Source organism: Podarcis bocagei (genome assembly GCF_964188305.1).
Source record: "Podarcis bocagei genome assembly, chromosome: 10".
Taxonomy (NCBI): Eukaryota; Metazoa; Chordata; class Lepidosauria; order Squamata; family Lacertidae; genus Podarcis; species Podarcis bocagei.
In genome coordinates, this window is record NC_138135.1 from 30,115,145 (window position 1) to 30,138,680 (window position 23,536).

Genomic DNA, 23,536 nt, shown 5'->3' on the forward strand with positions numbered 1-23,536 from the left:
CTTAAACCTCCTTTGAGAATCGTAGTGAGACCTATGCCACACCGCCAACTGCAGTCTAGGTACACGAGGAAGCCTTCAATTGAACAAAAAGACAAATCACTAGCAAATGCCTCTTTATATTCACGTACTGTATTTAAGAACGAGCAATGCTACACAGGTTTACTAGGAAGCAAATTCCACTGTATTCAACTGTAGTTACCGAAATTCTGCACAAAACTTGGGGGGAAAGTCCCATTTCTGTACATCTACGGGGACTTGATTCTGTTACCGGAAAAATCCGAGGGCTCCCTTGGACAAAAACAAAGACACCAACCAGGATAACTTGGAGCAAAACAGCAGCCTGTAGGCTTGGCCTTTATTGAACTGTTGCAACAGGGTGTTCCCCTCACTTGCAGGAGAGAGGAAAAGACCCAGAAAGATGGTGTGCAAGACCTTATAAAAACTTTTGAAATTCCCATCCTCTAGGTCAAGCCCACCCCCAGAAACATCATGCATACATTACAGAAAGGAGGGGTTGACATCATGCATACATTACAGAAAGGAGGGGTTGAGAGAGGAGTTGGTGGTAACCTGAGTGTCCTGTCACCTGGCTGGTTCTTCCTCCCCCACCCCCCATGAGTCACTTCCAGGAGACAAAGGGGAGTTGGCAGTTTCCTGCCCCCAGAGGGAAGATCTGATCATTGTCCTTTGTTTCAGTCCATGCTGAATCCACTCCCATATGCAAGTTCTTTGTGATCTTGATGGTCTTCTGTCTAGGACCATCAGGGTTGACATAGCAACTGGGCAGGGCTCCTGTGGATGTGCTGGGATGGTGAAGGGATTATGGCTGACCAGAACCAAGCCACCCCCCTTTGATAGTTCTTGTCATATGGAGTAAAATAAAAATGGAACAGTGCAAATCCGATGTATGGTTGATTTTTCTATGAATTTATAACAGAAATGTGGCGTATGTAGTGTGTGAGTGTGTGTGAAGTTTGTACAAACAGAATGATTGGGGTGGGGGGGTTCCTGCTACAATTCCGAGCAGGCATGCCTAGGATTGAACTACAGGCTCCCCAGATTCTGATGTACATTTGCTTTTATTATTTTCTGAAGAATAATAAAAATCGCAACTCAAAAGGGTCCTAGAACCGCCGCCCGATAGCATCCTGAGCACCGGCTTTTCGCTCGCAGGAGCCCAAACACCTGGCAAATCGATGCACTCGGCGCCAGGTTTCAGCCTCTGCTCCCTTAACGGAGTCGAGAGCGGGGGAGCTCGGCGCTCGGCTGCTTCGCCTTAGCGGCTGAAACTGGCGGGCGCCCCTTTCCCACACCAAGATGGCGGCCGCTCGAAGCGGCGAGGCGACCTGAGGCTGGCCGCTCCCCCCACCCCCTTCCGCCGCGGGGGAGGGAAGGCAACCTTCTGCCGGGAGGGGGCAGGTCGCTCCGTTATCTGCCCGCCGCCCCTCGCTGCGTCGACAAATTCCTCCGCCCCGTTCCGGAGGCTTCTGGAGCCCGCCTGGGGTGAGCGCGCGAAGGGCGAGGGGCCACAGGGCGGCCAACGGCCGGGGCCAGTTCAAACTGAGGAGGCGGGAAAGGGGTCGCGCGGGGTCCTTGCCCCCACCCCCTCGAGGGGCGGGTGCGCATGCGCAGTGGGCGTGGCGCCTGGGCAGCCCGGGGGCGAGCGGGGTTTGCCGACAGAGGGCGTCGCTGCGCCGCTTGGACCAGGTGCAGTTCAGAAATGGGCAGCAGCCGCAGGTGAGGAAGCGGCCGGCGACGCGGGCTTGGCCGCTGCTCTTGCCAGCTCTGGGTTCGGATGCTGCTCCGTGCAGCGGCTCGCGCAGGCTCCGCCCGCTGCTGTTTTCCGGCCGCTGGGGCGATCATAATCGAGGCATTGTCCTTGGTCGGGAGCGATGGAAACGATCCTCCCTGCTTCTTAAAGCTATTTGATTTGATTTCCCCAGCCAAAAGGGGTGTCGTTGCTCCTGGATCTCTGGCATCCTTTTGTGGTGACTTGTGTCAAGCCGGAATGTGCTCAGCTGCCGGGCTCCGAACTCGGTGGCCTTTGTGGAGCTTCGATTGGATGCCCAGAATGAATGAATGAATGAATGAATGGGATGGTGCCAGGCTGGTGTTGAATGGGGGAGAAATGCAGACATTGGCCCGGCCAGAAGGAAGCAGTGGGGCATGGTTGGGCTCCAGGTCAAGAGTAAAGAGCTGGCCCAGGACTTGCCCCATGGGGCTGTGGTGCTCCACAAGGGCTTGGGTGTCCACCTATTCTCTCTATTAGGCTGGCCCTAGCAGACGCTTGCTAGTAGAATTGTAGAGTTGGAAAGGACCAAGAGTCCAACAGCCCTGCAATGCAGGAATCTTTTGCCCAACTGGGGCTCGAACCCGTGTCCCCGAGATTAAGAGTCTCATGCTCTGCCAACTGAGCTAACCCAGACATATGAACAAATAGAGCTGTTAGTAGGAGAATAACGCTGGAAACATAAGTTGCCCTTTTCTGATCTTATAAAATCATGCGACTTTGTAAGTCCCTTGCAGTAGAGTAATGGGTGGATGCCTTTCTTCACATAAATAACCAACGCCTGTGTGGACTTCATGGTATAGGTGATACTGTTCCCATGCTGCTTGTGGTATACCACTCTTCCAGGCACCATGTCATTTAAAACTGTTGCTGATAACTATTGTAGTTAAATGCTTGATAGCCTATCCACTACTGGCAAGTTGGAAGCCTCAGAAGTATTCCTATGAAAGATGGCTGCATGATGTAACAAAATTAAATTGCTGGGGTTGTTAAAATCACTTGAGAAGTAACTTGCAAGCGCTGCTTGTGAACACCCATTTTTACACGACTTGCAGCGTCCTCCTCCAAGTGTTTACTCAGAAGTAAATCCTACTTTGTCACTTACTGCTAAATAAGTGTCCATAGAATTGAGTTGTCAATCCTGTAAATCGTTCAGTCCTTTCTGCCTATAACCAGGGAGCCCTGCTTTGTACAGGGAACAATTCTGCTGAGTTACAGCTTATTGTATGATTTGACCTTTAAGTACGGTACATGAAGAAGCAGAGGCTTGTTTTCTAGCTTATATGCAAAAGCAAGGTTTCTGAGCTCCCTTTATTCTGTTAGTGAATTTGTTATGAATGCATCATAAACAATTAATGAGGGAATTCTAATATGCAGATAACTTTTCTTCAAAGTCTTCTTCATCAGATGAAATATTCCATTCACAGGTTGAAATATTCTTCAGGAACTTAACCCACTAGTTTACATTAATATCTCTAACAGCTGACATTGGTTAACATCTTGTATTTTTGTATTATTTGTAAAATACATTACTATAAGGAGGTCAAAACTCCCCCTTTTTAAGAGCCTATGCTTTAATTTGGCATTTTTATGACAGCTGTGTATAAATGCATTCAAAATTCAAATAGTTTATACAGGGGAAATCATGTTTATTCAGGAGCTGAATCTTTTTAAATTATTGTGAGACTCAAAATAAAAACTGCACAACTATGCTTTGAGAGATATTGCATGTCTGTCATTTTAAGGGGGATAAAGCATTATTCAAGAACAGAAATAGCAAGTGCCCCACTTCCTGAATCAGTATCCTTCCTGAGGCAGGTTGGGGAAATCCTGAGCATCTGAGGTGACAGAGACTGGAAATGCTGCAGAGGCCCTGGAAAAAGGACTGCTTCTTTCAGTCTTCTCTCTTTCTCCTCCTTTTCCTTCCCTTTTTCTTCCCCAGTTTGGTACTCTGAACAACACCTGTGGGAATAATAGGACTAATGCCTACTATTGCTGCACCATCACTAGCTTCTAAAGTTTGATATCGTTGAACATCACACAGGACTGAAAAATTAAATTCTTCTCTCCAGTCAATTCACTTTATCCTAGAATAAGAGATTATAAAAATCTCATTCCCTCACCTCCATGGCTCTTACACACTTTCCTTTAAAAAATGCAGGATTCAATACAGTACTCACCCTGAACATATTGCAACAATACAAAAGCCCAATATAGTTATTTGGTCACTGTCCTTGTGTTTCATTAAAAAAGATCACATGGTGTTAATCTGTTTAAAACTACTGGAACAGAGGCTTGGTTCTCACCTTGAAAAACATTCCTCTCCTGCCTTTTAACATGAAAATCAGCTAAACCAAACTGCCTGCTGAATCTGGGATCTTTCTCCAAGCCCTGGAATGTCTGGAGGATAAAGATAAACTGCTGAGAAGGCACACCACTTCACCCTCCTGCTTCCCATTTCATTCTTTTTTTAAAAAAAAACTTCATTCAGTCCCTTTCTGCATTATGATTCCACTTTATGGGAGGGTTATTCTCATTCTCTGTTTCTTAGACCTTGTCCTGTAGACGGGAACGGGGGAAGGAGCCCAGGCGTGGCAACACATTCCCAGGCCCCTGCAGGACCACCATGGCTTATGATGACTCCAAGAAAAAAGAAGGTAGGATTGTTTCATAATCTGAGAGGTGTTACGAGGAAAGTACAACTCCCCCAGTCCGTGGAGTGAGAGACTAGGAAAGAAAGCCAGTGTCCTGCATGGATTGGGTTTCTGCAGCATTCCAGATCCCTCCCTTGTACTCAGAAAGTTAAGTGTACCTGGATTGAAACATGAGTCTCACAAGCTCCAAAGTGCTGATTAATTTTTATCAGGCTTGGCCACAAGGGACACTTCCTAACCCTTGTCAGCTCCGTAGAATTATAATTGGATTGGGGCCTGGATCCAGACCTTCAACACAGCACAACACTGATGCCTAGGTCCTGATTTGGCTGAGAAGCCTTTTCAGTTCTTGCTATCCAAGGGGGGGGGACCCAAGAGTAGGAATAAAACTAAAGCCTTTGATACGGCAGCCTAAAGCATTTCCCTAAAGGTTTGGGGCAGTGTTTTACAGTAGTGAGTAGCTTGTGTGTATGTGTGTGTATGTGACTGCTTGCTTCCTCTTGTGCATTGTGTTTTATCTTTGGCCACAGTGACAGTTGTGAGAGCGTGCCTTGATTATTTCTGACCACGCCAGTGTTTCCTCCTTCAGACTGCTTAGAGAGCTACCGAATTGATGGCGTGGGACTAGTAGCTGGCAGAACCCAGCGAGAAAAGAAACGTTCCTACAAGGACCTGCTTCGAGAAGAGGAGGAAATAGCTGCTCAGGTCAGGAAGAATTCACAGAAGAGGCTGAAGGTGAGAGAGTCTGAGAAGAGAATGGGAAAAGCTTGCCAGTCCAACTTTGCCTCTCCCAGCCCAATTTGAACTGCTCTGTTGGTAGTAAATGCCACATTAAGAGAAATGAGAGAACAGGATTATTGGGGTTATAGAAACAGATTTCCCTATTTTAGAAAGGTCAATAAAAGTTCTAAAAACTAGGATGAGATGAATGTAACTTTTTATCATCCACTCATCTTAAACTGCTGTTTGAATTAGAGATTGAATGATCATTACAGAATAGAAATTATTTTGGATGCATAGGTCATCATTATATTGTTGCAGGATGCAAACTGATAGGTTGTTGTTTGCCTGATTCTGCAGGTAGCCTGAAAAATAATGAGGTGTGATCTATCTCATTCAATTCCCTGGGGATGATAACACAGACAGCTTTTCCTCAAAACATTTCCTTTGACCTGAAATCTCTCCTATTAGTCTAGAGGTGATTATTTGAGCTTTGCTTTTTTTTTCTTCTTCTAAATCTTCAGCTTCTAAAAGTTGTTTTCCGCTCTTAAACAGGGAAGTTCTGCTTTCTCTTGAGAGTATCATTTCTAAAATTCACATGGCAACTCAGACCATCTTCTGTTTCAAAGCACAGAAATGCCATGCCATAGAGAGCATATTTGTTAGCTAATGTGACTTCTATGATCATCTGTATTAGAAATGAATACGTATATGCCTTCATTACTTGCTTCTTTTTCTTCTTTCCAAAATGCTGTTATCTTCTTTTGCAGGAAAGTGACATTTTCTTGCTGGGGACAGACACTTATAAGAAGAAGAGGAAGCACTCCAATGAGTACTATTACAGAGGTAAGAGTGGAAGCAACATAGGAAAGGATATGGCAAAGGAGAAAAGTTGAGAGGTGATTTTAAGGTTCAATTTGTATTTCTAAGGTTCTGCCAATAGGCTTTGTGCTTCCTGGAGGTAAAGTGAGAGGCCAGGTCTTTTCCCACAAAGCTTCCAGTCTAAAGATAGATAAGGGAGAGGCCAATCAGTGAAAGGGAGGCAGCTGTATATATTGCATATTCACTTTGACAGCTAATTTATTTTCATTTACTTATAAAAATATTTATATACCACTGTTCATAAATAGCATCAGAGTAGCTTACAACAGTCACACATAAAACCATACAATAAACAACAAATAAAATTTAACAAAGTCAAAAATCAGGTAACTGTTATGGAAATAGGCATTCTGAATTGCTTGAATAAGCCTGGTTGAATAGAAAGGTTTTCAGCAGGCATTTAAAGGTGCTGATAAATCTATTGGTAGAGTATTCCACAGGACTCGGTCGAGGCTTGGTTTTGTATTGCTGTCAAATAAGCCTCACCAACTTATTTGTAAGTCGACTTTCATACCTGGCCTCCCATCACAGGTGTCACTGGCTTACCAATAGAAGAGGCAAGATCATCTGTCAGTGTGTTTGTTTATCACTGCCACCTCCCCTCTCCCAGAACATTGCACTGACACCACTCACAGGTCAGGTAAGAGCTGCCAACCATTACTGAATACACCAGAAACAAAATAGCCTCTTAAAAACCAATGTGTCCTTATATTTCAGCCTCACCAATTGGCCTCACTGATTTATAAACCAAAACTGATTTACAGTAGGATAGCTCTTAGCAGTTCAAGACCGAATATCTTCACCCGGACATGAGGCCGTGAAGTTATGACGGTGTGCAAGTGAAGATGGGTTTGTTGCTGGGTATACTTCCATTGATCCTTCTCTGAACTTTTTCAGAACTTTCTTCATTTGAGTTATCCCTGCCTTTGGAATCGTCTGCAAAGAAGAGGAAAAAAGTAGTGACAAGCCCACCTTCTGCTGACACTGCCATGGATCTGCTTAAGGCCATCACCTCGCCTTTGGCCACAAGCTCCAAGTCCTCGAAGAAAACATCTGAAAAGTCATCTCATTCTTTACTCTCTGCCTCTGGCCATTCAGAAGGCAAGAAGGAACACCACAAGAAAAAACTGAGTGGCAGTAGCAGTGACCTGTCCTTGGATGAAAGTGCTTTCCACAAGTCCAAAAAGGTGAAGCCCCCCTTTGTGAACACTGAAATGTTGACCTTGCGTGAACCTGATGGCTTAAAGATGAAACTCATCCTCTCACCTAAGGAGAAGGGGGGAAGCACAACGGAGGAGCCCTTTCCACATCCGTCAGCCACAAAGAAATCCTCTAAGAAGTCAGCTCGGGACGAACAGGGATCATTTCTCCCAAGTCATGATTCACACGGCTTTTCGAAATCATCCCGAAAGAAGCACAAGCCACTGGAGAAGGATCCGCATCCCTCTCCAGCTGCTGAGAGCTTTAGCCCAGACACACCCCTCTTCCCTGAAAGCCAAAGCAGTGAATTTGAGCTTTCAGGCCTGGAACCACAAGCGGAATCAGGTTCGTCCTCTGGAGGTGAACTGGAAGCTGGAGAGCTAGTAATTGACGATTCTTACCGGGAGATAAAGAAGAAGAAGAAATCAAAGAAGAGCAAAAAGAAGAAGGACAAGGAGAAACACAAGGAAAAGAAGCATTCCAAATCCAAGAAGAGTTCTGGGCTTTCTGGGCTTTCCTCTTCACTGGCAGTAGCAGAAGTAACAGCTCCACTCCCAGTCTCTCCAACCAGTGCTCAGTTTGCCGTTCCTGCCCCTCCACCACCACCGCCTCCACCGCCACCTGTTTTCCATACAGATGGCCAGAGTGAGAAGAAGAAAAAGAAAGAAGAAAAGGAGAAGGTTGAAAAAATGGACAAAGAAAAGGTAAAAAGGAAAAAGTGGCAGCACAAGTGGGTAATTAGAAATGCTGAGGACTGTTGTTCCCAAAATAGAGGGCGCTAGAGTGTTCTTTGCAGTTTTGTTAGTTACCGTATTTTTCGCTCTATAACACGCACCTGACCATAACACGCACATAGTTTTTAGAGGAGGAAAACAAGAAAAAAATATTCTAAACGAAACAGTGGATGTATGATTTTTGTGGTTCATGCTGTGGCCACAGACATGTGATCTGACGGTGAGTTTGGGGTAGCCCAATGCAAAAATCCTGAGGATTCATGTGGATCCATGCTTTGTAACCACGTTTTTGCGCCATTGCGTCTCCATGAAACAGTGGGTGCGTGTGTGTTTTTGTGCAGGCTGTAGCCATGGACATGCTATGTGATCTGATGGTGAATTTGGGGTGACCCAGTGCAAAAATCCTGAGGATCCATGTGGATCCGTGCTTTGTAACCACGTTTTAAGTGGGGAGGGAAGGAAAAGCACTCAAGGGACAAGGAGCACGCGTGGGGGCGTGGAGAAGGATGCTGCTAATAATGCAGGAGAGGCTCCTCTCTGGCTTTGCTCCTTTAGAACAAGCAGGCTCTGCGTCTCTCCCTCCTCCCCGGCAAGGAAACCACAATAGTAACCACTCTGAGACAAATCAAGAAAAATTGCGACCAACACTCTCCCCAAACAAGCGCAGTGAGGTCAAAACACACACACACACACACACAGAGAGAGAACTGGCCCTATAGTCGCAGGGCGCTGGAAGTCGCAGGGGTGCTGGGGGAGTGAACGGGAAGCAAGAGAAGGAGAACGATCCCTCACAGACACACAGAGTGTCAATTCTAAAGTTGCAGGGGCGCAGGGAGAGTGAACGGGAAGCAAGAGGAGAAGGAGCCCTCACACACAGAGAGACACACAGAGTGTCAATTCTAAAGTCTCAGGGAGAGTGAACGGGAAGCAAGAGAAGGAAAAGGAGCCCTCACAGACGCACAGAGTGTCAATTCTAAAGTCGCAGGGGCGCTGGGAGAGCGCAGGGAGAGTAAATGGGAAGCAAGAGGAGAAGGAGCCCTCACAGACACACACAGTGTCAATTCTAAAGTCGCAGGGGCGCAGGGAGAGTGAATGGAAGCAAGAGAAGAAGAAGGAGCCCTCACAGACACACACAGTGTCAATTCTAAAGTCGCAGGGAGAGCGCAGGGGCGCAGGGAGAGTGAACGGGAAGCAAGAGAAGGAGAAGGAGCCCTCACACACAGAGAGACACACAGAGTGTCAATTCTAAAGTCGCAGGGGCGCTGGGAGAGTGAAGGGGAAGCAGCAGGAGGAGAACGATAGCTCAAGCACACACACACACAGCCCCTACAGTGGCTAATCCAAAATCGGACAGCAAAAAACTGCAGGCAGGAACAGAGAGCAGGGGTTGTTTTAAAGCAGCCAACTCCCGCTCTGCTTCTTTCCCTCCTCCCCGGCTCCGCTAGCTGACAGGAGCCGCTTACACCCGCTTTGCTGTTTCAAAGCGAGCCACGGACTGCTCACGACTACAGCAGATTCCCCCGCCATCTGTAGGCATTCGCTCCATAACACGCACAGACATTTCCCCTTACTTTCTAGGATGAAAAATCTGCGGGTTATGGAGCGAAATTTACGGTAACTTCAGATATAGGAACCAAATATATAAATTATCTTGATAGTTGTCTTCCTGAACTGCAGATAAGCAGAAACACTCTCAAGGAGTACACTTCTCCCCCGCCCCCCCGAATGAAACAAATTGGTTTCTGCTTTAGAAATATTTAGGTAAAAGTAGCTGGTAGAAGTAGCTATTTTATTCATTGATGGCAGCCCTGTACTGCCCAGTAGCTGAAGCTCTTTGAATCATGTATATAAACATTGATAAAAGACAATGGGAATAGCAAAACAATTACAGAATAAAATAAGAAACTTTAAAATAGTATAAAACACAACATGCCAGATACAAATTAATAAAAGTTAAATACAAATAGGCATTGAAACTTTTGAACTCAATACCTCAAAATGCACAAAAACCCAGTGTGGATAAAAATCTACATTTGTAATAAATCAGGGGTTTTTTGTTTACACTGCATTTTTTAAAAATTATATCTACTCTGTTTCTCTTCAATAATAACTATAACTAAATAATGATAACAACTAATAATGATTAGGCCTGATAGAAGCATGATAGCCCTACACAGTGTTAGAAACAGATATGAAAGCTATGAGCTAAATGGCACCTTAAATCTAGGTTATGAGTGCAACAATGGAATGTCTAGGCTTGCTTTTTTAATAACAAGAGTACAAAGCTGAAAATGAATGAACTGCAACTAAAATATTATGCCCATTTTTCACATGGTTTAGTCCTTCCCCTGCCCACCGCCCTAATATTCTTAAGAGGGTCTTTTCTCCGGTCTTCAGAGAGTAGCTGGAAGTGGGGAGGCAGAGAAAGGTCCTCCTTTCTTTCCACTCTGCAGATTTAATCTGAAATCTTGGGCTCAGTACTGCTCCCAGAGCTCAGAAGCTGCTCACGCTAATGAAATTCCCTGTTGCAAAATGCAACTACAACAATGGAAGTTTTGAACACTGGCCCTACAGTAAATATCTTAAGTTCAATCAATGTCTCTACCAGATACAAGATGCTGTCCAACTAAGTTATGCAGAGTATACCCATGGAAATTAATAATACTAAGTCATGATGTAGTGAGATATAGCCCACACTGAGTTTGAAAAAAAGCCTTTTATGTACTGTATTTTTTGCACCATAACACTCACTTTTTTCCTCCTAAAAAGTAAGGGGAAATGTCTGTGCGTGTTATGGAGGGAATGCCTACGGGTGGCATGCCTACGGATTTTCCTCCTCTAAAAACTACGTGCGTGTTATGGTCGGGTGCGTGTTATAGAGCGAAAAATACGGTAAATGAAAACCAATTGGATCCTTTCTGAAATATGAATATGTATATTCTACCTGCCAAACATAGGCATATCAATTTAACCTAATGAAAATAAATTGCTGTAGTCTGCCCGGTACGTATCAGACGTCTACCTATCAAGGTAAGAGTGAAAGAAAGAGAAGAGAAAGAAGAGAAAACAAAAATGCCCACTGTGCAGTATATCCCCATACTTAACTTTGTTTCTATGCTGTTATGGGGCTTATTGTAAGAAAGACCCAATATCAGTCAATCGGTTATTTTACTTGTATGCTGCCTTTCTAAAGTTAAACCACACTCAAGCCATGGTTTACAACATATAAAAAATTACTAGCAAAAGTAGTCATAAACAATAAACAAGACATCAAAAAGTACACAACCAAATTGAACCATTTCCACATAACTCATAAGATACAAAATAAAGATACAAAAAAATAACAGCAACACCCCCCAAAAAAAAAAACCACTTAAACAATGCCTCAATCCAAGATTCTGTTCAGCAGCCTCAGCTTTTGTAGCAGGAGTCAGTCACAGCCCTGTCCTCCCAGGCCAGGTAGAGAAAGGCCTGCAAGGCAGGGAGCAAGTCTTCCAGGACTCACAGCCAAGATGGTCTGTGTGGGAAGGGGTTAAATACATTCTAGCTGTCAGTAGAGAAGGAATAGTGCAACAAAGCAATGCAAGGCCTAGTTGTAAGAAAGAGTGGTTTAAATGGTATTGTTTATGACTGCCGCAGCTAGAGTAGTATATCCAAAAAAATTGAAAGAAAGAGATACAAAAGAAATTTGGCAGAATAAATTGATAGAATATACAGAATTAGTAACTGAAATTAGGATGAGTCACAGATAAGATGGGTGGAAGTGCTTTGAAGAGTATCTTAGAGGGTATAGTAGTCAATTTAACCTACAAGTAGGAATGAACACATATGAGCAGCAGATAACACTAGAATCATAGAATCATAGAGTTGGAAGAGACCACAAGGGCCATCGAGTCCAACCCCCTGCCAAGCAGGAAAGGGACTAATTAAAGGAAGACACACACTAACTAAATGAATGGGTGGAATAATAGAATATGCAGCTGACAAAAGACTACCTAGAATGCCATGAAGAGAGATGGACTGGGAAGTCTGAAGATAAGAGAAAAATGATGAATATTGTATGATGTATATATAAGTTGTAAAAATGCATTAAAAATAGTAACAACAAATGGTATTGCTTAGTTGTAAATTAACATGCTTTAATAGTCAGATTTCCACCATTGTTTAGGAAATAGGAAGAAGTATCAGTTGATTTAAATCAGACTTACATTGACTTTTTTTTCTTTTTGATATAAATAACTTTGATACTAAGCAATCTACTGATTAAAAATCCATTAAAAAGCATGGGAAAATAAGAGAGTACTTGCCTGGTACTGAAAAGGTTACCAAGTATGCACCAGGCATGCCTTTCTGAGAAAGATGGTGCAGTGCTGCCACAGAGAATACCTTCCCTTTCATATCCATCCTCTGGGTCTCATTTGGCACTAGCACTCAGGAGAGGTCTCCAGCAATGACCTCAAGGACTGAGTATGAATATAAGTAGCTAGATAACATACATCATACAAAAAGTCGGCTTGAAATTAACCCACTCCTAACTTGTCTAAGAGAATGCACCAGGAGATTATTTTCTTTGGGGATTTCTAAAGGAGCTTGAATATTTTACAACATATTCCAACAGAAACTTCTTGCTTTCTTTTTCCTCTTCCTGATTAGCCAAAGAAGAAGAACATGTCTGCCTACCAAGTATTCTGTAAAGAGTATCGTGTGAACATTGTGGCTGAGCATCCAGGAATAGGTAATAGAAGTGTCCGGTAAGGTTTGGGAGATATCCAATTGTGGCATCCCGCTTGGACACACTGCACTTCACTTTCTCTCTTTCCCCCTGCAGCCCACCTGTATATCCCCCAAATCTGCTCCAGAGAATTGGGGGACCTTTTAAAAGGAGAGGCAGGGGAGAGATAGGTAGGGGAATGCCTGGCATCTTTACTGGCATGATGTTGGATCCTGCCCATTGGGCCACTGCAAAACGAAAGCTACGGAGAAGAAATGTTTAAGTGTTTGAAAGAACTCTGCCTGCTCCAGCGAAGGCTCTGTGTTCCCATTATGAATCTGAGCAATACACTTTTTCAGAAAGCATATAACCAATCATTTTGGGCAGCCTCTTTGGTATTAAAGTGGCAGCAGAAATAAAAATGGCACTAAGAGTTGTAATGCAAATGCCATTCTTCACTGCTTGGTCAAGGTGTGATTATCAAGCAGGGCATTCAAAAGTACTTTACTCAGGCTTTTTCAAAGGATTCAAGATGGCTCTGTGCACATGACTTTTGGAGCTTGGGGAGTCTAGATCAGCATACATGTCTCCTCTGCAGAACCCCATGTAAAGGGACTGGAGGGGTTTTTTTCAAACTTAAGAAATACAACCATATCAGACCTCCAGATCCCTGTTAGAAACGGGCAATTGTGGCTTATGTCATAAACAAAAAATGATTAGCACCCTTGCTAGGGACAAACATGTTAACATTTAAATTGTGAATACTTGGAGGGTAGGCAGACGCACAATATTTTTTCTCTAGGTAGATGACAGGATTAAATGCCAAATATATGTATAGCAGTAGAAATTACCTTCCATTCTGCTGTCACATATCCTCCCAAGCATAGAATTCTGAATTTCTTGGCTCCTGCTCCTTTCCACTTTTTGTCCCAAATCCTGACCATGTAACATGCATTACAACATTGTGTGGGATGGACTAGACCAGCCACTAATGTAAGAGAGCTTTAAAAAGGGGCATTAGACAAATTCATAGAGAATAAGGCTACTTTTCATGATGGCTATGTGATACCTCCAGAATCAGTATACCTCTAAATATTGTTTATTGGGGAACAAAAGTGGGAGTGGTGCTGCACTTATGTCCTCCTAGGGGGCTTTCCATAGGCATGTAGTTGGCCCCTGTGGGGGAAAGAGGTGGGCTAGCTAGGTCTCTGGTATGTTCCAGCAGGGCTCTTCTTATGTTCTTGCTCAAATTCCTCGCTGTGATTTTTTTTGCAACTGTTCCATGGATTGTTTTTTTCCATGTATACAGGCAATAATGGGATATTTTAGCGTCATGTGTATTGTAAACAATGAGTCCTATAACGGTTCAAGTAGTTAACTGAATGTACATAGAAAATCTCTGCTTTTCCCTGAATGGCTTACTTTCTCTGATTTCCCGTTAGATTTTGGCGATCTGAGCAAAAAGCTGGCAGAAGTTTGGAAGCAGCTTCCGGAGAAAGATAAGCTGGTAAATATCTGATAAACATTTGTACAGAAAATGACATGTGTAGGCAGAAAACTGACTTGGTCCTGGAATACTGCCACCATGGTTCTTGTATTTATTACTTTCCAGATCTGTGTATTGCATATCACCTACCCCTGCTTGCAAATGGGAAATGTTTGGTATTCATTCATTCATTCATTCTCTCTCTCTCTCTCTCTCTCTCTCTCTCTCACACACACACACACACACACACACACACACACGGCCAGACAAGCTTTACAATTGCTCCATCTGTATGGTTGGACAGCTGATGTTGCCTTTTGTAACACTAGTTTTGTTTTCCCTATTCTTTTCAGGTTTGGAAGCAGAAGGCGCAGTATTTGCAACACAAGCAGAATAAAGCAGAGGCTACAACAGTGAAGAGGAAAGCAACCTCATCAGAGGGTGCACCAAAACTGAAAGGTAACCTCTATATTCCACTGTTTCTTACATACCATTCTTAAAATGAGGCTGTTCAAGTGTAAGACGAGGGTGTCTGTTAGTCCATTATGAGTGTGTGTGTAATCCAGGATCTTCAAAGATCCTCAGTATTTATCCCACACAGCTTTAGATGGCAGACCCTCCATGTTGCTTTATGCAGATGGCATGCCCTTTGTATCTTCATCCATGCTTAGTATGAGGGACCCTTTTAAGATTTTGAATTCTTTTCATTTTGAAAAAAAAAGAACATCTACCTTTGATCTATGCTAAAACAAAACTTAATTTGCTTGATAAAAGGCCTAGGCCACATACACAGACAGTAATACTACAGTGGTACCTCGGGTTACAACACCTCAGGTTACAAACACTTCAGGTTACAAACTCTGCTAACCCAGAAGTAGTACCTCGGGTTAAGAACTTTGCCCCAGGATGAGAACAGAAATCGCACAGCAGCAGCGGGAGGCCCCATTAGCTAAAGTGGTACCTCAGGTTAAAAATGGTTTCAGGTTAAGAATGGCCCTCCAGAATGAATTAAGTTCTTAAAAGAGGTACCACTGTAATTTGGAATATTTTAAGGACTTTAAATATTTAGGAATGCAGTTTAATCAAAATCATACCTGGGTATCCACAGGACTTCCAAACCTATAAGTAAGGCCATATTAAACTATGCTTGCTTTCAGGAGTTAATCTAAGATCTGCACTTAAAAGATTTTTCTGGGGAAAGTTATTCCACATGTGGTATATGGTACAGAATATAAAGCTGTTCAACAAATGCTGTTGGAGCAAATTCCCAATAGATTGTACAAATTAGGCCAACAATGTGAAACCTGAATAATTAAGGACAGACTGATTCTCAGTTTCCTTAAGGCTGTTGCTACTGTAGCTGCAAAACAGTTGAACACATTTTTGTTTCAACAAGCTTCTCTCTCTGGATGGAAAGGTTTAAAACAGTAAAAAAATGAACACCTATCTTTTGCTTTTTGTAGTGTTTTGAAAACTATTTTTAAGCTGTTTTGTGGTATGTTTGTGAATCAGCTAGAGCCAAATGTAAGAGATGATTCATAAATAAATAAAACTGCATTAAAAATAAAGTAAGTTAAAGAAATAGTGTGGGCTAAACTTCTATGGCCATACAGTTTGGCTATGTAAACTGTGCAGTTGATGCAGAGTTTTCATAATATGTAAAATGCAGAAATAAGTGTTTTACTTTCTGTTTTCAGCTTCTCTAACAGGGGCACTTTCACCCCATAAGAAGTCTCCATCTAGCACTGTAGTGCTATCTGCATCACCTGTCAAAGTTCCTGAAACGGATCCCATAGATGTAGCTGCACATCTGCAATTACTGGGTGAATCTCTAAGTCTTATTGGCCACAGGCTACAGGAGACAGAGGTAGGTCAGGAACCTTCGCACGCGAATGTAGTCATTTCATTTTTAAACAACAGAGCTACTTTATTCACGAAGTTCAGATAACTAATTGGAATAAACTGAATTGAACAAGTCTGCCTGTTCTGCATACTGCATTCAGTGCCACATTGAACAAACTTCATTTACTCCAAGGGCTCTTATTTGTGTACAGTCTTACCTCATGTTATGTTTGCTTCATGTTGCGGCTTTTCAGGCTACTTCCGGGTTCGCAGCACGCGTGAAGCGAACTGCACTCTATAGCGCACGCGCAGTAGCGACACTCTACTTATGGACCTTTTGGGGTGCAAACGGCACCCTGAAACGAATTGTGTTACCACTGTATCAAGACTCCACTTTTGCAGGTTAAGCAAGCTTCATTCCTGAGTTGCCATCATTAAAAAAAAACCTCATGGTTTCCAATTCTATGTCAAGATGTTTGGTTGAACTAAGGTTTATATATATATAAAGCAGAATAAATGTTTTCCAAAATACATATAAGACACAGCTCTTGCTTGGCTACTGCTGTGTTTGAGGGATTATATGGAAACTGTTGATCACATTAGTCTATTATACAAACTACCCGCAGCCATTTCATGGCATCATTCTGGGATGACTGCCTCTGCAGAACAAGATGACACGCCCTGCATTACTGCTAATGACATTAAATTAAAATGCCCAAATGGGGATTTTGGCAGCTACCCAAACAGTTTGCCCTGAAATGATGAATCCATTAAGAGTGAAAAGCTCTTGCATTGTAAAGTAGCATGAAGTAACAATCCACCCAAATTGATTTTACCCTCATTTACTAGTTTAACTACATTTCGTGTCTGAGTATACAATTCCTGAGTACATTTCCCTTTATTCGTATTCTTTATTTATTTACTTTTTGCTTTCAGGTGATTTTTTTGTTTCCAACTTTGTTTATATGACTTACTTCTGCTATAGTCAAGCTCTGTTTCTGGGCTTCCCATGGGTATGTGGTTGGACACTGAATAGAGACCGGAATGGCCTGATTCAACAGGCTCCTCTTATGTTCTTAGTATAAGACAGGGTTTCGCCAAAGTTCGGTCTCTAGCAGTTTTTGGACTACAATTCTCATCATCACTGGTCCTGCTAGCTAGGGATGGTGGGAGTTGCAGACCAAAAACAAACAAAGAGCTGGATACCCAAGTTTGGGAAACCCTGCTGGGATATGAAACTGAGATCTATTGCCTCTGGACATGGAAGTTTAACATAGCCCAGGGGTGTGGATGCTTAAGCCCAGGGGCCAAATGCAACCCTCCAGTCCTGTCCATGAATCTTGGGACTCTCCCCAGCCATACACCCTCTTCCCCGGCGATGCCTCTCACCAGCCCTGCTTGATAGACTTCTTGCTTGTTTTTGTCTGGCTGGAATGAGTCCTTGAATTCTGAGAAGGACTTTTGCTTGCTTGCCTGGTAGGGCACTTGAGGGGAGTTTCAAAAAAACCAGCCTCTTGTACAGAGATAAGATTTACATTAATTGTTCTGCCCTTTGCTAGAATGTGTCCCCTGCCCCACCCTGAACAGAATGAAACCCTTGAGCTGGAAAGGCTTTCCAACCCCTCATATAGCCATTAATTTGTGGCTTGTAGTCATGATGACTATATGGAAGCTTCCAGGTACAGTGCACAGCAGGACAGCAGCAGCAGCACATCAAACATTTAAGCATCACAGTAAGGAAATACAAGGTGGGAGCACCTTACTGGTATCTTGCGCAAAGCTGCTTTGTCATCTGCTGTGTTCCCATATTTATCATTCTGCCTGGTGCTTTAGACATAGGGCGCAGGCTTGCAGCCATGGTGTATTGAGTAAAAGTGGCCAGAAATAACTTCAAAAATGAGAAAGTATATCTTCCATCTCTGATCTTTCATTCCTGCATTTGAGCTTCATCTTTTCTAAGGGAAGAGCGCTTCAATAAGCAAATCAGAGTTGCCAGCTCCATGAGAATGAGAGAATCTGTGCTGGGCCTAAGACAAAGATAACAAACTGACATCAAGACAAATCTCTTACTACTACTTCCTTTTTTCCTTCCCAGGGTATGGTAGCTGTATCAGGAAGTTTATCTGTGCTCCTAGATTCAATCATTTGTGCTCTAGGCCCTTTGGCATGCCTGACGTCCCAGCTCCCTGAATTAAATGGCTGCCCCAAACACGTTTTGGTAAGTTCTGTGTTGTTTTGGAATGCCAAGGTTTCACACTATTTCTTACAGCTTCCCTCTGCCCATGAAAGGCATGGTTTTTTCCACAATTGTAGCACAGATTCAGCACTTTGCTTTATATGTAGGATACTCCCGTGTTAGTACCCTCTTCTCTCACAGCTTAAGGAATTTATAGAAAGGAAATGCTGATTGAACTTAGCAGGATTCAAGTTGTCTTTTTTCCCTTCTGCACAATCATGTATTTTTAGTCCTGGAGTAGCCAGTGTGGTGCCTTCAAGCTGTTGTTGGACTCCAACTCCCATCAGCCCTAGCAAGCATGGTCAATGGTCAGTAACAATGGGAGTTGTATTCTTTACAACATATGGAGGGTGCAATACTGGCACCCATTGTCTGGGTTGAACATGCAGTTTGTATGTAATTTGTTGGTGGTGTCCACATGTCTTCCTTGTTGCACTTCAGTCCCACCTTTCCCTGTGTTCAAAGCACACTTATTTTGTATGTGAGATGATGCAATATACACTCCATTACCAGATTTTGTATTCATTGTATATGAATAGAATCTTTAGAGGACCAGTGTGGTGTAGTGGTTAAACTGCTGGACTAGGACTTAGGAGAACAGGGTTCAAATCCCAACCCTGCTCTGCACCTCACTGGTTGACCCTGGGCCAGTCATAGAATTGTAGAGTTGGGAAAGACCTGAGTCCTTTCTAGCCACTGTCTCTCAGCCTAACATAAGTCTCAGGGATGTTGTGAGGATTAAACAAGAAGGGGCAAAACTATGTACGCCACCTTGAGCTCATGGGGGGGTGGAATATAAATAAAGAATGATTTTGTTATTGAAAGAAAGCTTGTGTAAAGTAAAAAAAATAGAGGATAGTGCATTTTAGAAAACAATATGGCATCCGTATCCTACTTTTTCTCGAATGAATGCAAGGCAACATAGATGGTACCCCCGTCTCCTTATCAAATCAACCCTGTGGGATAGGTTAGCCTGAGAGATGGTGGCAGGCTCAAGTTCACCTAATGAGAATTGAACCCAAGTCTCCCTTTAACCAACCCAACTAACCCTTTAACCATCACAGCACATTGGCTGTGGAGCACACCTAATTATGTGGAGAGTTGCTTCATTTGTCCCAGGCAGCTGAAACATTTATTAAAGGCTGTCCCTCCTGCAACCTGCTGTTAATATTTTCTACCAGCAGGCGGCTGTGTTATGTAAGAACTGCAATTTTATAAAAACATGTCTTGAATTTATGTTAAATATTCATATCCTGCCTTTTCTAGGATGCTCAAGGCACCTTCCATGTTAAAAATTAAAGCACAATGCAGCAAGCTAATACGTTCAGTGCTAAAAAGCAGAAAATCAGTAAAACTTAATTCTGAGCAGCAGTTCAGTTTCGCTCACCATGGTGAATGTCCCATTGTCCTTTCTTCTCCAGCTTGGAGTTGAGGAAGTAGTGGGGATCATCTCTTAAGACTTGCAGTGAGCTTTGGAGGTTACAACAGAACTACAGGAAGATATCTGTTCCCCTTTCCAGTTCCACAGAGGGCTGAGTCTTGCCATTTTGAGTCTCTGTGATCAGTATGAAGCCTTTGGCTCTGGGGGGCAAGGTGGCCATTTTGGCTATGAGTAGCAAAGATAAAGCACACCGTCAGTGACCCAGTCTTACTGTCTACTCAGAAGTGAATTAGATAGGACCTAACTGCAATCTTAGGGCTAGTTTCCTGGGTGTAAACCCCTGCAAGCATCATGGAGCTTATTGCTCATGTGCTGTAAGTCCTGAGGACCACAGATTTTAGTCCAGATACCAAGACCAGCCAAATGTTGTGGCCCTGGCTTCTATAGAATTGGGTGCCATAAAATCATTGGTGCTGAAATATTTCTTTATTGGCTTAGTGACAGCTATCAAAGCCCAGGGCAAATGAAAATATTCCCCAGTACCTCTGAAAGATTCACAGGCTTTTGTGCATCTCCAAAGGAAGCACTCTGTCTCCCTTCGTCATGTCTTTAGGGGTTTGGTTTTCCCTAAGTCATTTGTTCTGCTGCATTAATGTCAAAGGCATGCTTGTGGTTTTTTTATAAGATACTGATTCAATTTAATATGCATTTCTCTCTCTTCCCCCCCCCCCCCGGCCACCTTTCCAGTCAAACACATTGGACAACATTGCATACATCATGCCTGGACTCTGACAGGAAAAGGATAATGGGAAGTGACATGCTGCCAAGTAACTGAAGTGTGTACAGATACACTATCCTGGTATTCTTCCAGAGGACAATGTATAGGGCTTTGAGTTTTTCTGTCTGTAATATATCAAATAGAATTGTAACTATTTTGCTTGATTTTACGAAAAGTTTCAACCGTAATTTGTGAGAATCGATTGGATGTGTCTACAATTAGAGTTGGGAAATATTTTGATAGATTAGCCTTAATATGGGTGGTTGTTTTTTTTAATGAATTTGTTTTACTTGGAAAAGTCAAGCAAGTTTGGTTGAAGAGTTGGCTTGCATGTTGTTAAAATAATGGTGGGAAAGAAAGTTGGGGGGATAGTGTTTTGCTGAGGGCTTGTGCTGGCACCAGGAATCCTCATTAAATCTTCCAGTTGTAAGTAGGTTGCTAAATACAGATTCAGGTGTGGTGAGTGAATTCTCAAATTCTTAGGAGAAACAAGGGCTTCTTAATAGGGATAAGTAGTAAATCCTAGTGAAAGCCTGCACCACTTCTTCACAGGTTGTAACTAATCAATGGATTGTGATATTTTAGAACTCTGCTGGGATATTCTAAAGAGGAGGATCCACAAGCCCTACTTTCAACTCCTCCTGATTTTAGCTAATTTCTCTTCCCCTCTGCTGTCTCTCTACCCCCACCCCCAGTACCCTTCAAAAACTAGTAGCTAAGGTAACACCATAAAAGATTGAGGGCCGGGGCTCCTCCAGCTCCCTTACAGTTCACATACTGATTTATAATTGCTTATCACCAGCAGTGAACTGACATGGTCCTCCTCTCATGGTGCTGAAATGTGTGTTGTAGAGGCAGTGATTAAGCTGAAATTTAAGGGCTTTTAGCTGAGAGGAAGACAATGAGAGGGCAGGTCCTTTATCCCAGTCACAGGATTTAGCGCTTTGAGTGCCTCTTTGAGGAAGCACTTCTCTCACACCTAGGATGAAGTGTGGCATTTTTAACATGTGTATTAACATTTTCATATACTGCATCTGTAGTAGATTAATTTATATTGTATATTTCTGTATATAGCTATAATGAAAGCAAAAATTCCCTCCACCAACCATGTATGGAAAACGAGAACTATGTGTTTTTACCTAGATACCCTGCCAGAATTGCATTTTATCTGCCGTTTTCAAGCATAGGCTGACAATGAAGGAAATAGTAGCGGTGGGATTTGGATGGTGGATGGAAACAAAAACTGAAAACTTTATATTCTGCCCTAAGTTCCCTTGCCACTTGTTATTTAGAAAACTGAAAAATGGCAGACAGTGGGATAATTTTGGTTCCAGGACTAGCAAATTAAATAAATAAATTCCATGCTCTGTCTTCAGACCCCTAGGGTGGTCTTGGCAGTTTAAAAGCCCCTACCCACATTCCGCCCAGCTGGCTCAAGCCCAGTAGGGAATTGACAATGGCAATAGAACCACCTTTGCATTCCACGTGCTCCACCCACTTTAGGATCACAGGCTCAGTGTATGAAAACTATTTCTGCCCACCTTTTCCAAACTTCTTGGCAACGTTTTAATAAAAAGGTTCTCACTTTCTTCACAAGTTTTCCCTAGTTAATCCCAAGGGGACAGGCTAGCTGTATTAGGTGCTATTCTGTAAACAAACCCATGTGCTGGGAGCTAACGTCTTGATTTTTACAGAGCCTTTTGTGTCTCAAGTAACATTTGAGCTTTGAAGAGAATCCTGGCGCAATCACTTTAAACCTGGATAATTGTCAGAAACTTCCTTTCTACAGGAGACGTGTAACATTTGGCTTTGAGTCAAACAGTCGAAGGGGCTCTACTGCAGTTCTGCCATCTGCACTATGGCAAACTTGACTTTTTAAAAGATAAATGTACTGATGTATTTTTATTTAAAATTTGTAAACATTTGTATAATCTGTGTTATGTGACATTTGGTACTGGAGAGCTTTGGATATACCCCTCATACTTTTTTACATTTGTTAGTTCCTGCTATCTAGTCCAAATTGCATTGTATAAATGTTTTGCTAATGTATATAAACTTTTTTAAAAATCAGAACTTGAATCTTGATTAATTTCATATGCCTCATGACCACCAATATTTCATCTATGAGATGTTTGGTCTTTGCAAATTACTTATTTTTTTTATTTTTTTAAAATCAGTTTTACAACATCCCTGTTCATAAACCCCACACTTCACAACTATATAAGTTCTCTATTTGGTAATTTTTACATGCCTCAGTATAGTCCATAACTATCTTTCTACTTTCACTCATTCCACCAGTTTTCTTTAGATTGAAAGCAAGCAGTGTGATTTACCAGTAACGGTCACTGTGTTAACTCATTGATTGCAATTGGGTTTCTGTGTAATTCTTAAGACTTTGTCAGAAGGTGTCTTTACATAAGCAACACTGGCTAGGAGACCTTTTTTCCTAACCTGTTCTTCATGAATTGCTGGTTCTTTGGAACTACTGTACTATTTTGTTTTATGTTACGCATTTTCATTGCTACTATTTTTGAAATTTAATATGAAACTACTCTGGAAGAGTGCTACTCAGAAAGGTGGCATATAAATATTTTAAAATAATGCCAAAGTTGCAGGTTTGATCCATGTATGGACAGCAGCATATTCCACCATTGCAGGAGGTAGGACTAAATGATCCTCAGGGTCCTTTCCAACTCTACAAATTCTGTGATTCTGAATGACTTTGTGCCTCCTCTGCTGCCCAGGTTGAAATACTGTCCAGTGCCTAGATATGGAACAGCCATGAGGAATCCTAGTGTGTTCATTTGAAGAACACAATGGTTCACCTATATACTGTATGTTGTCAAATCTGGAAACCATTTACTCTTCAAGTGAACATTCCTGTGGGTGATTCTTTTGTTTGTGAGGTTTTTTGTGGTTAGGCAAGATTTAAACACACTCTGAAAGGAAGTTCTAGTGACCGAGAATGCTGGAAGCAGTTTAAAATTTCTATGCATGTTTTTAATTGCTGTGTTAACAGACAAACCTGCCTCTCCAACTATATTTTAGTCAGCACCAGTCTAAGAAGCCCATCATCTTTCCCAATCATATCTGTGTTGTTGTTGTTGTTGTTTAGTCGTGTCC

The 23,536-nt window shown here is 42.6% G+C and overlaps 1 protein-coding gene across 4 annotated transcripts; it reads left to right on the plus strand.

The window, feature by feature from the left end:
* The first annotated feature begins 1,039 nt into the window (after positions 1 to 1,039).
* HMGXB4 (HMG-box containing 4) lies at positions 1,040 to 22,486 on the plus strand. Of its 4 annotated transcripts, XM_081210992.1 has the most exons (11): positions 1,040 to 1,503; positions 4,341 to 4,446; positions 5,033 to 5,178; positions 5,934 to 6,009; positions 6,943 to 7,949; positions 12,633 to 12,714; positions 14,133 to 14,197; positions 14,530 to 14,635; positions 15,874 to 16,043; positions 18,114 to 18,236; positions 20,383 to 22,486. In XM_081210992.1, exons 2-11 carry the CDS (start codon positions 4,416 to 4,418, stop codon positions 20,425 to 20,427), a joined length of 1,851 nt encoding a protein of 616 aa, XP_081067118.1. In that variant the 5' UTR covers positions 1,040 to 1,503; positions 4,341 to 4,415; the 3' UTR covers positions 20,428 to 22,486. The 4 variants fall into 4 exon arrangements, with proteins under 4 accessions (XP_081067118.1, XP_081067121.1, XP_081067119.1 ...); XM_081210995.1 differs by lacking the exon at positions 4,341 to 4,446 and having other exon boundaries at positions 1,283 to 1,503; XM_081210993.1 differs by lacking the exons at positions 1,040 to 1,503; positions 4,341 to 4,446; positions 5,033 to 5,178 and adding an exon at positions 5,524 to 5,641.
* The last annotated feature ends 1,050 nt before the right edge of the window (positions 22,487 to 23,536 follow it).

Coding starts and splice junctions, on each gene's coding strand:
- HMGXB4 (XM_081210992.1), top strand. CDS start 4,416: ATGGCTTATGATGACTCCAAGAAAAAAGAAG. Junction 7,950..12,632: donor AAAAAATGGACAAAGAAAAG/GTAAAAAGGAAA, acceptor CTTCCTGATTAG/CCAAAGAAGAAGAACATGTC. Junction 14,198..14,529: donor TTCCGGAGAAAGATAAGCTG/GTAAATATCTGA, acceptor TATTCTTTTCAG/GTTTGGAAGCAGAAGGCGCA.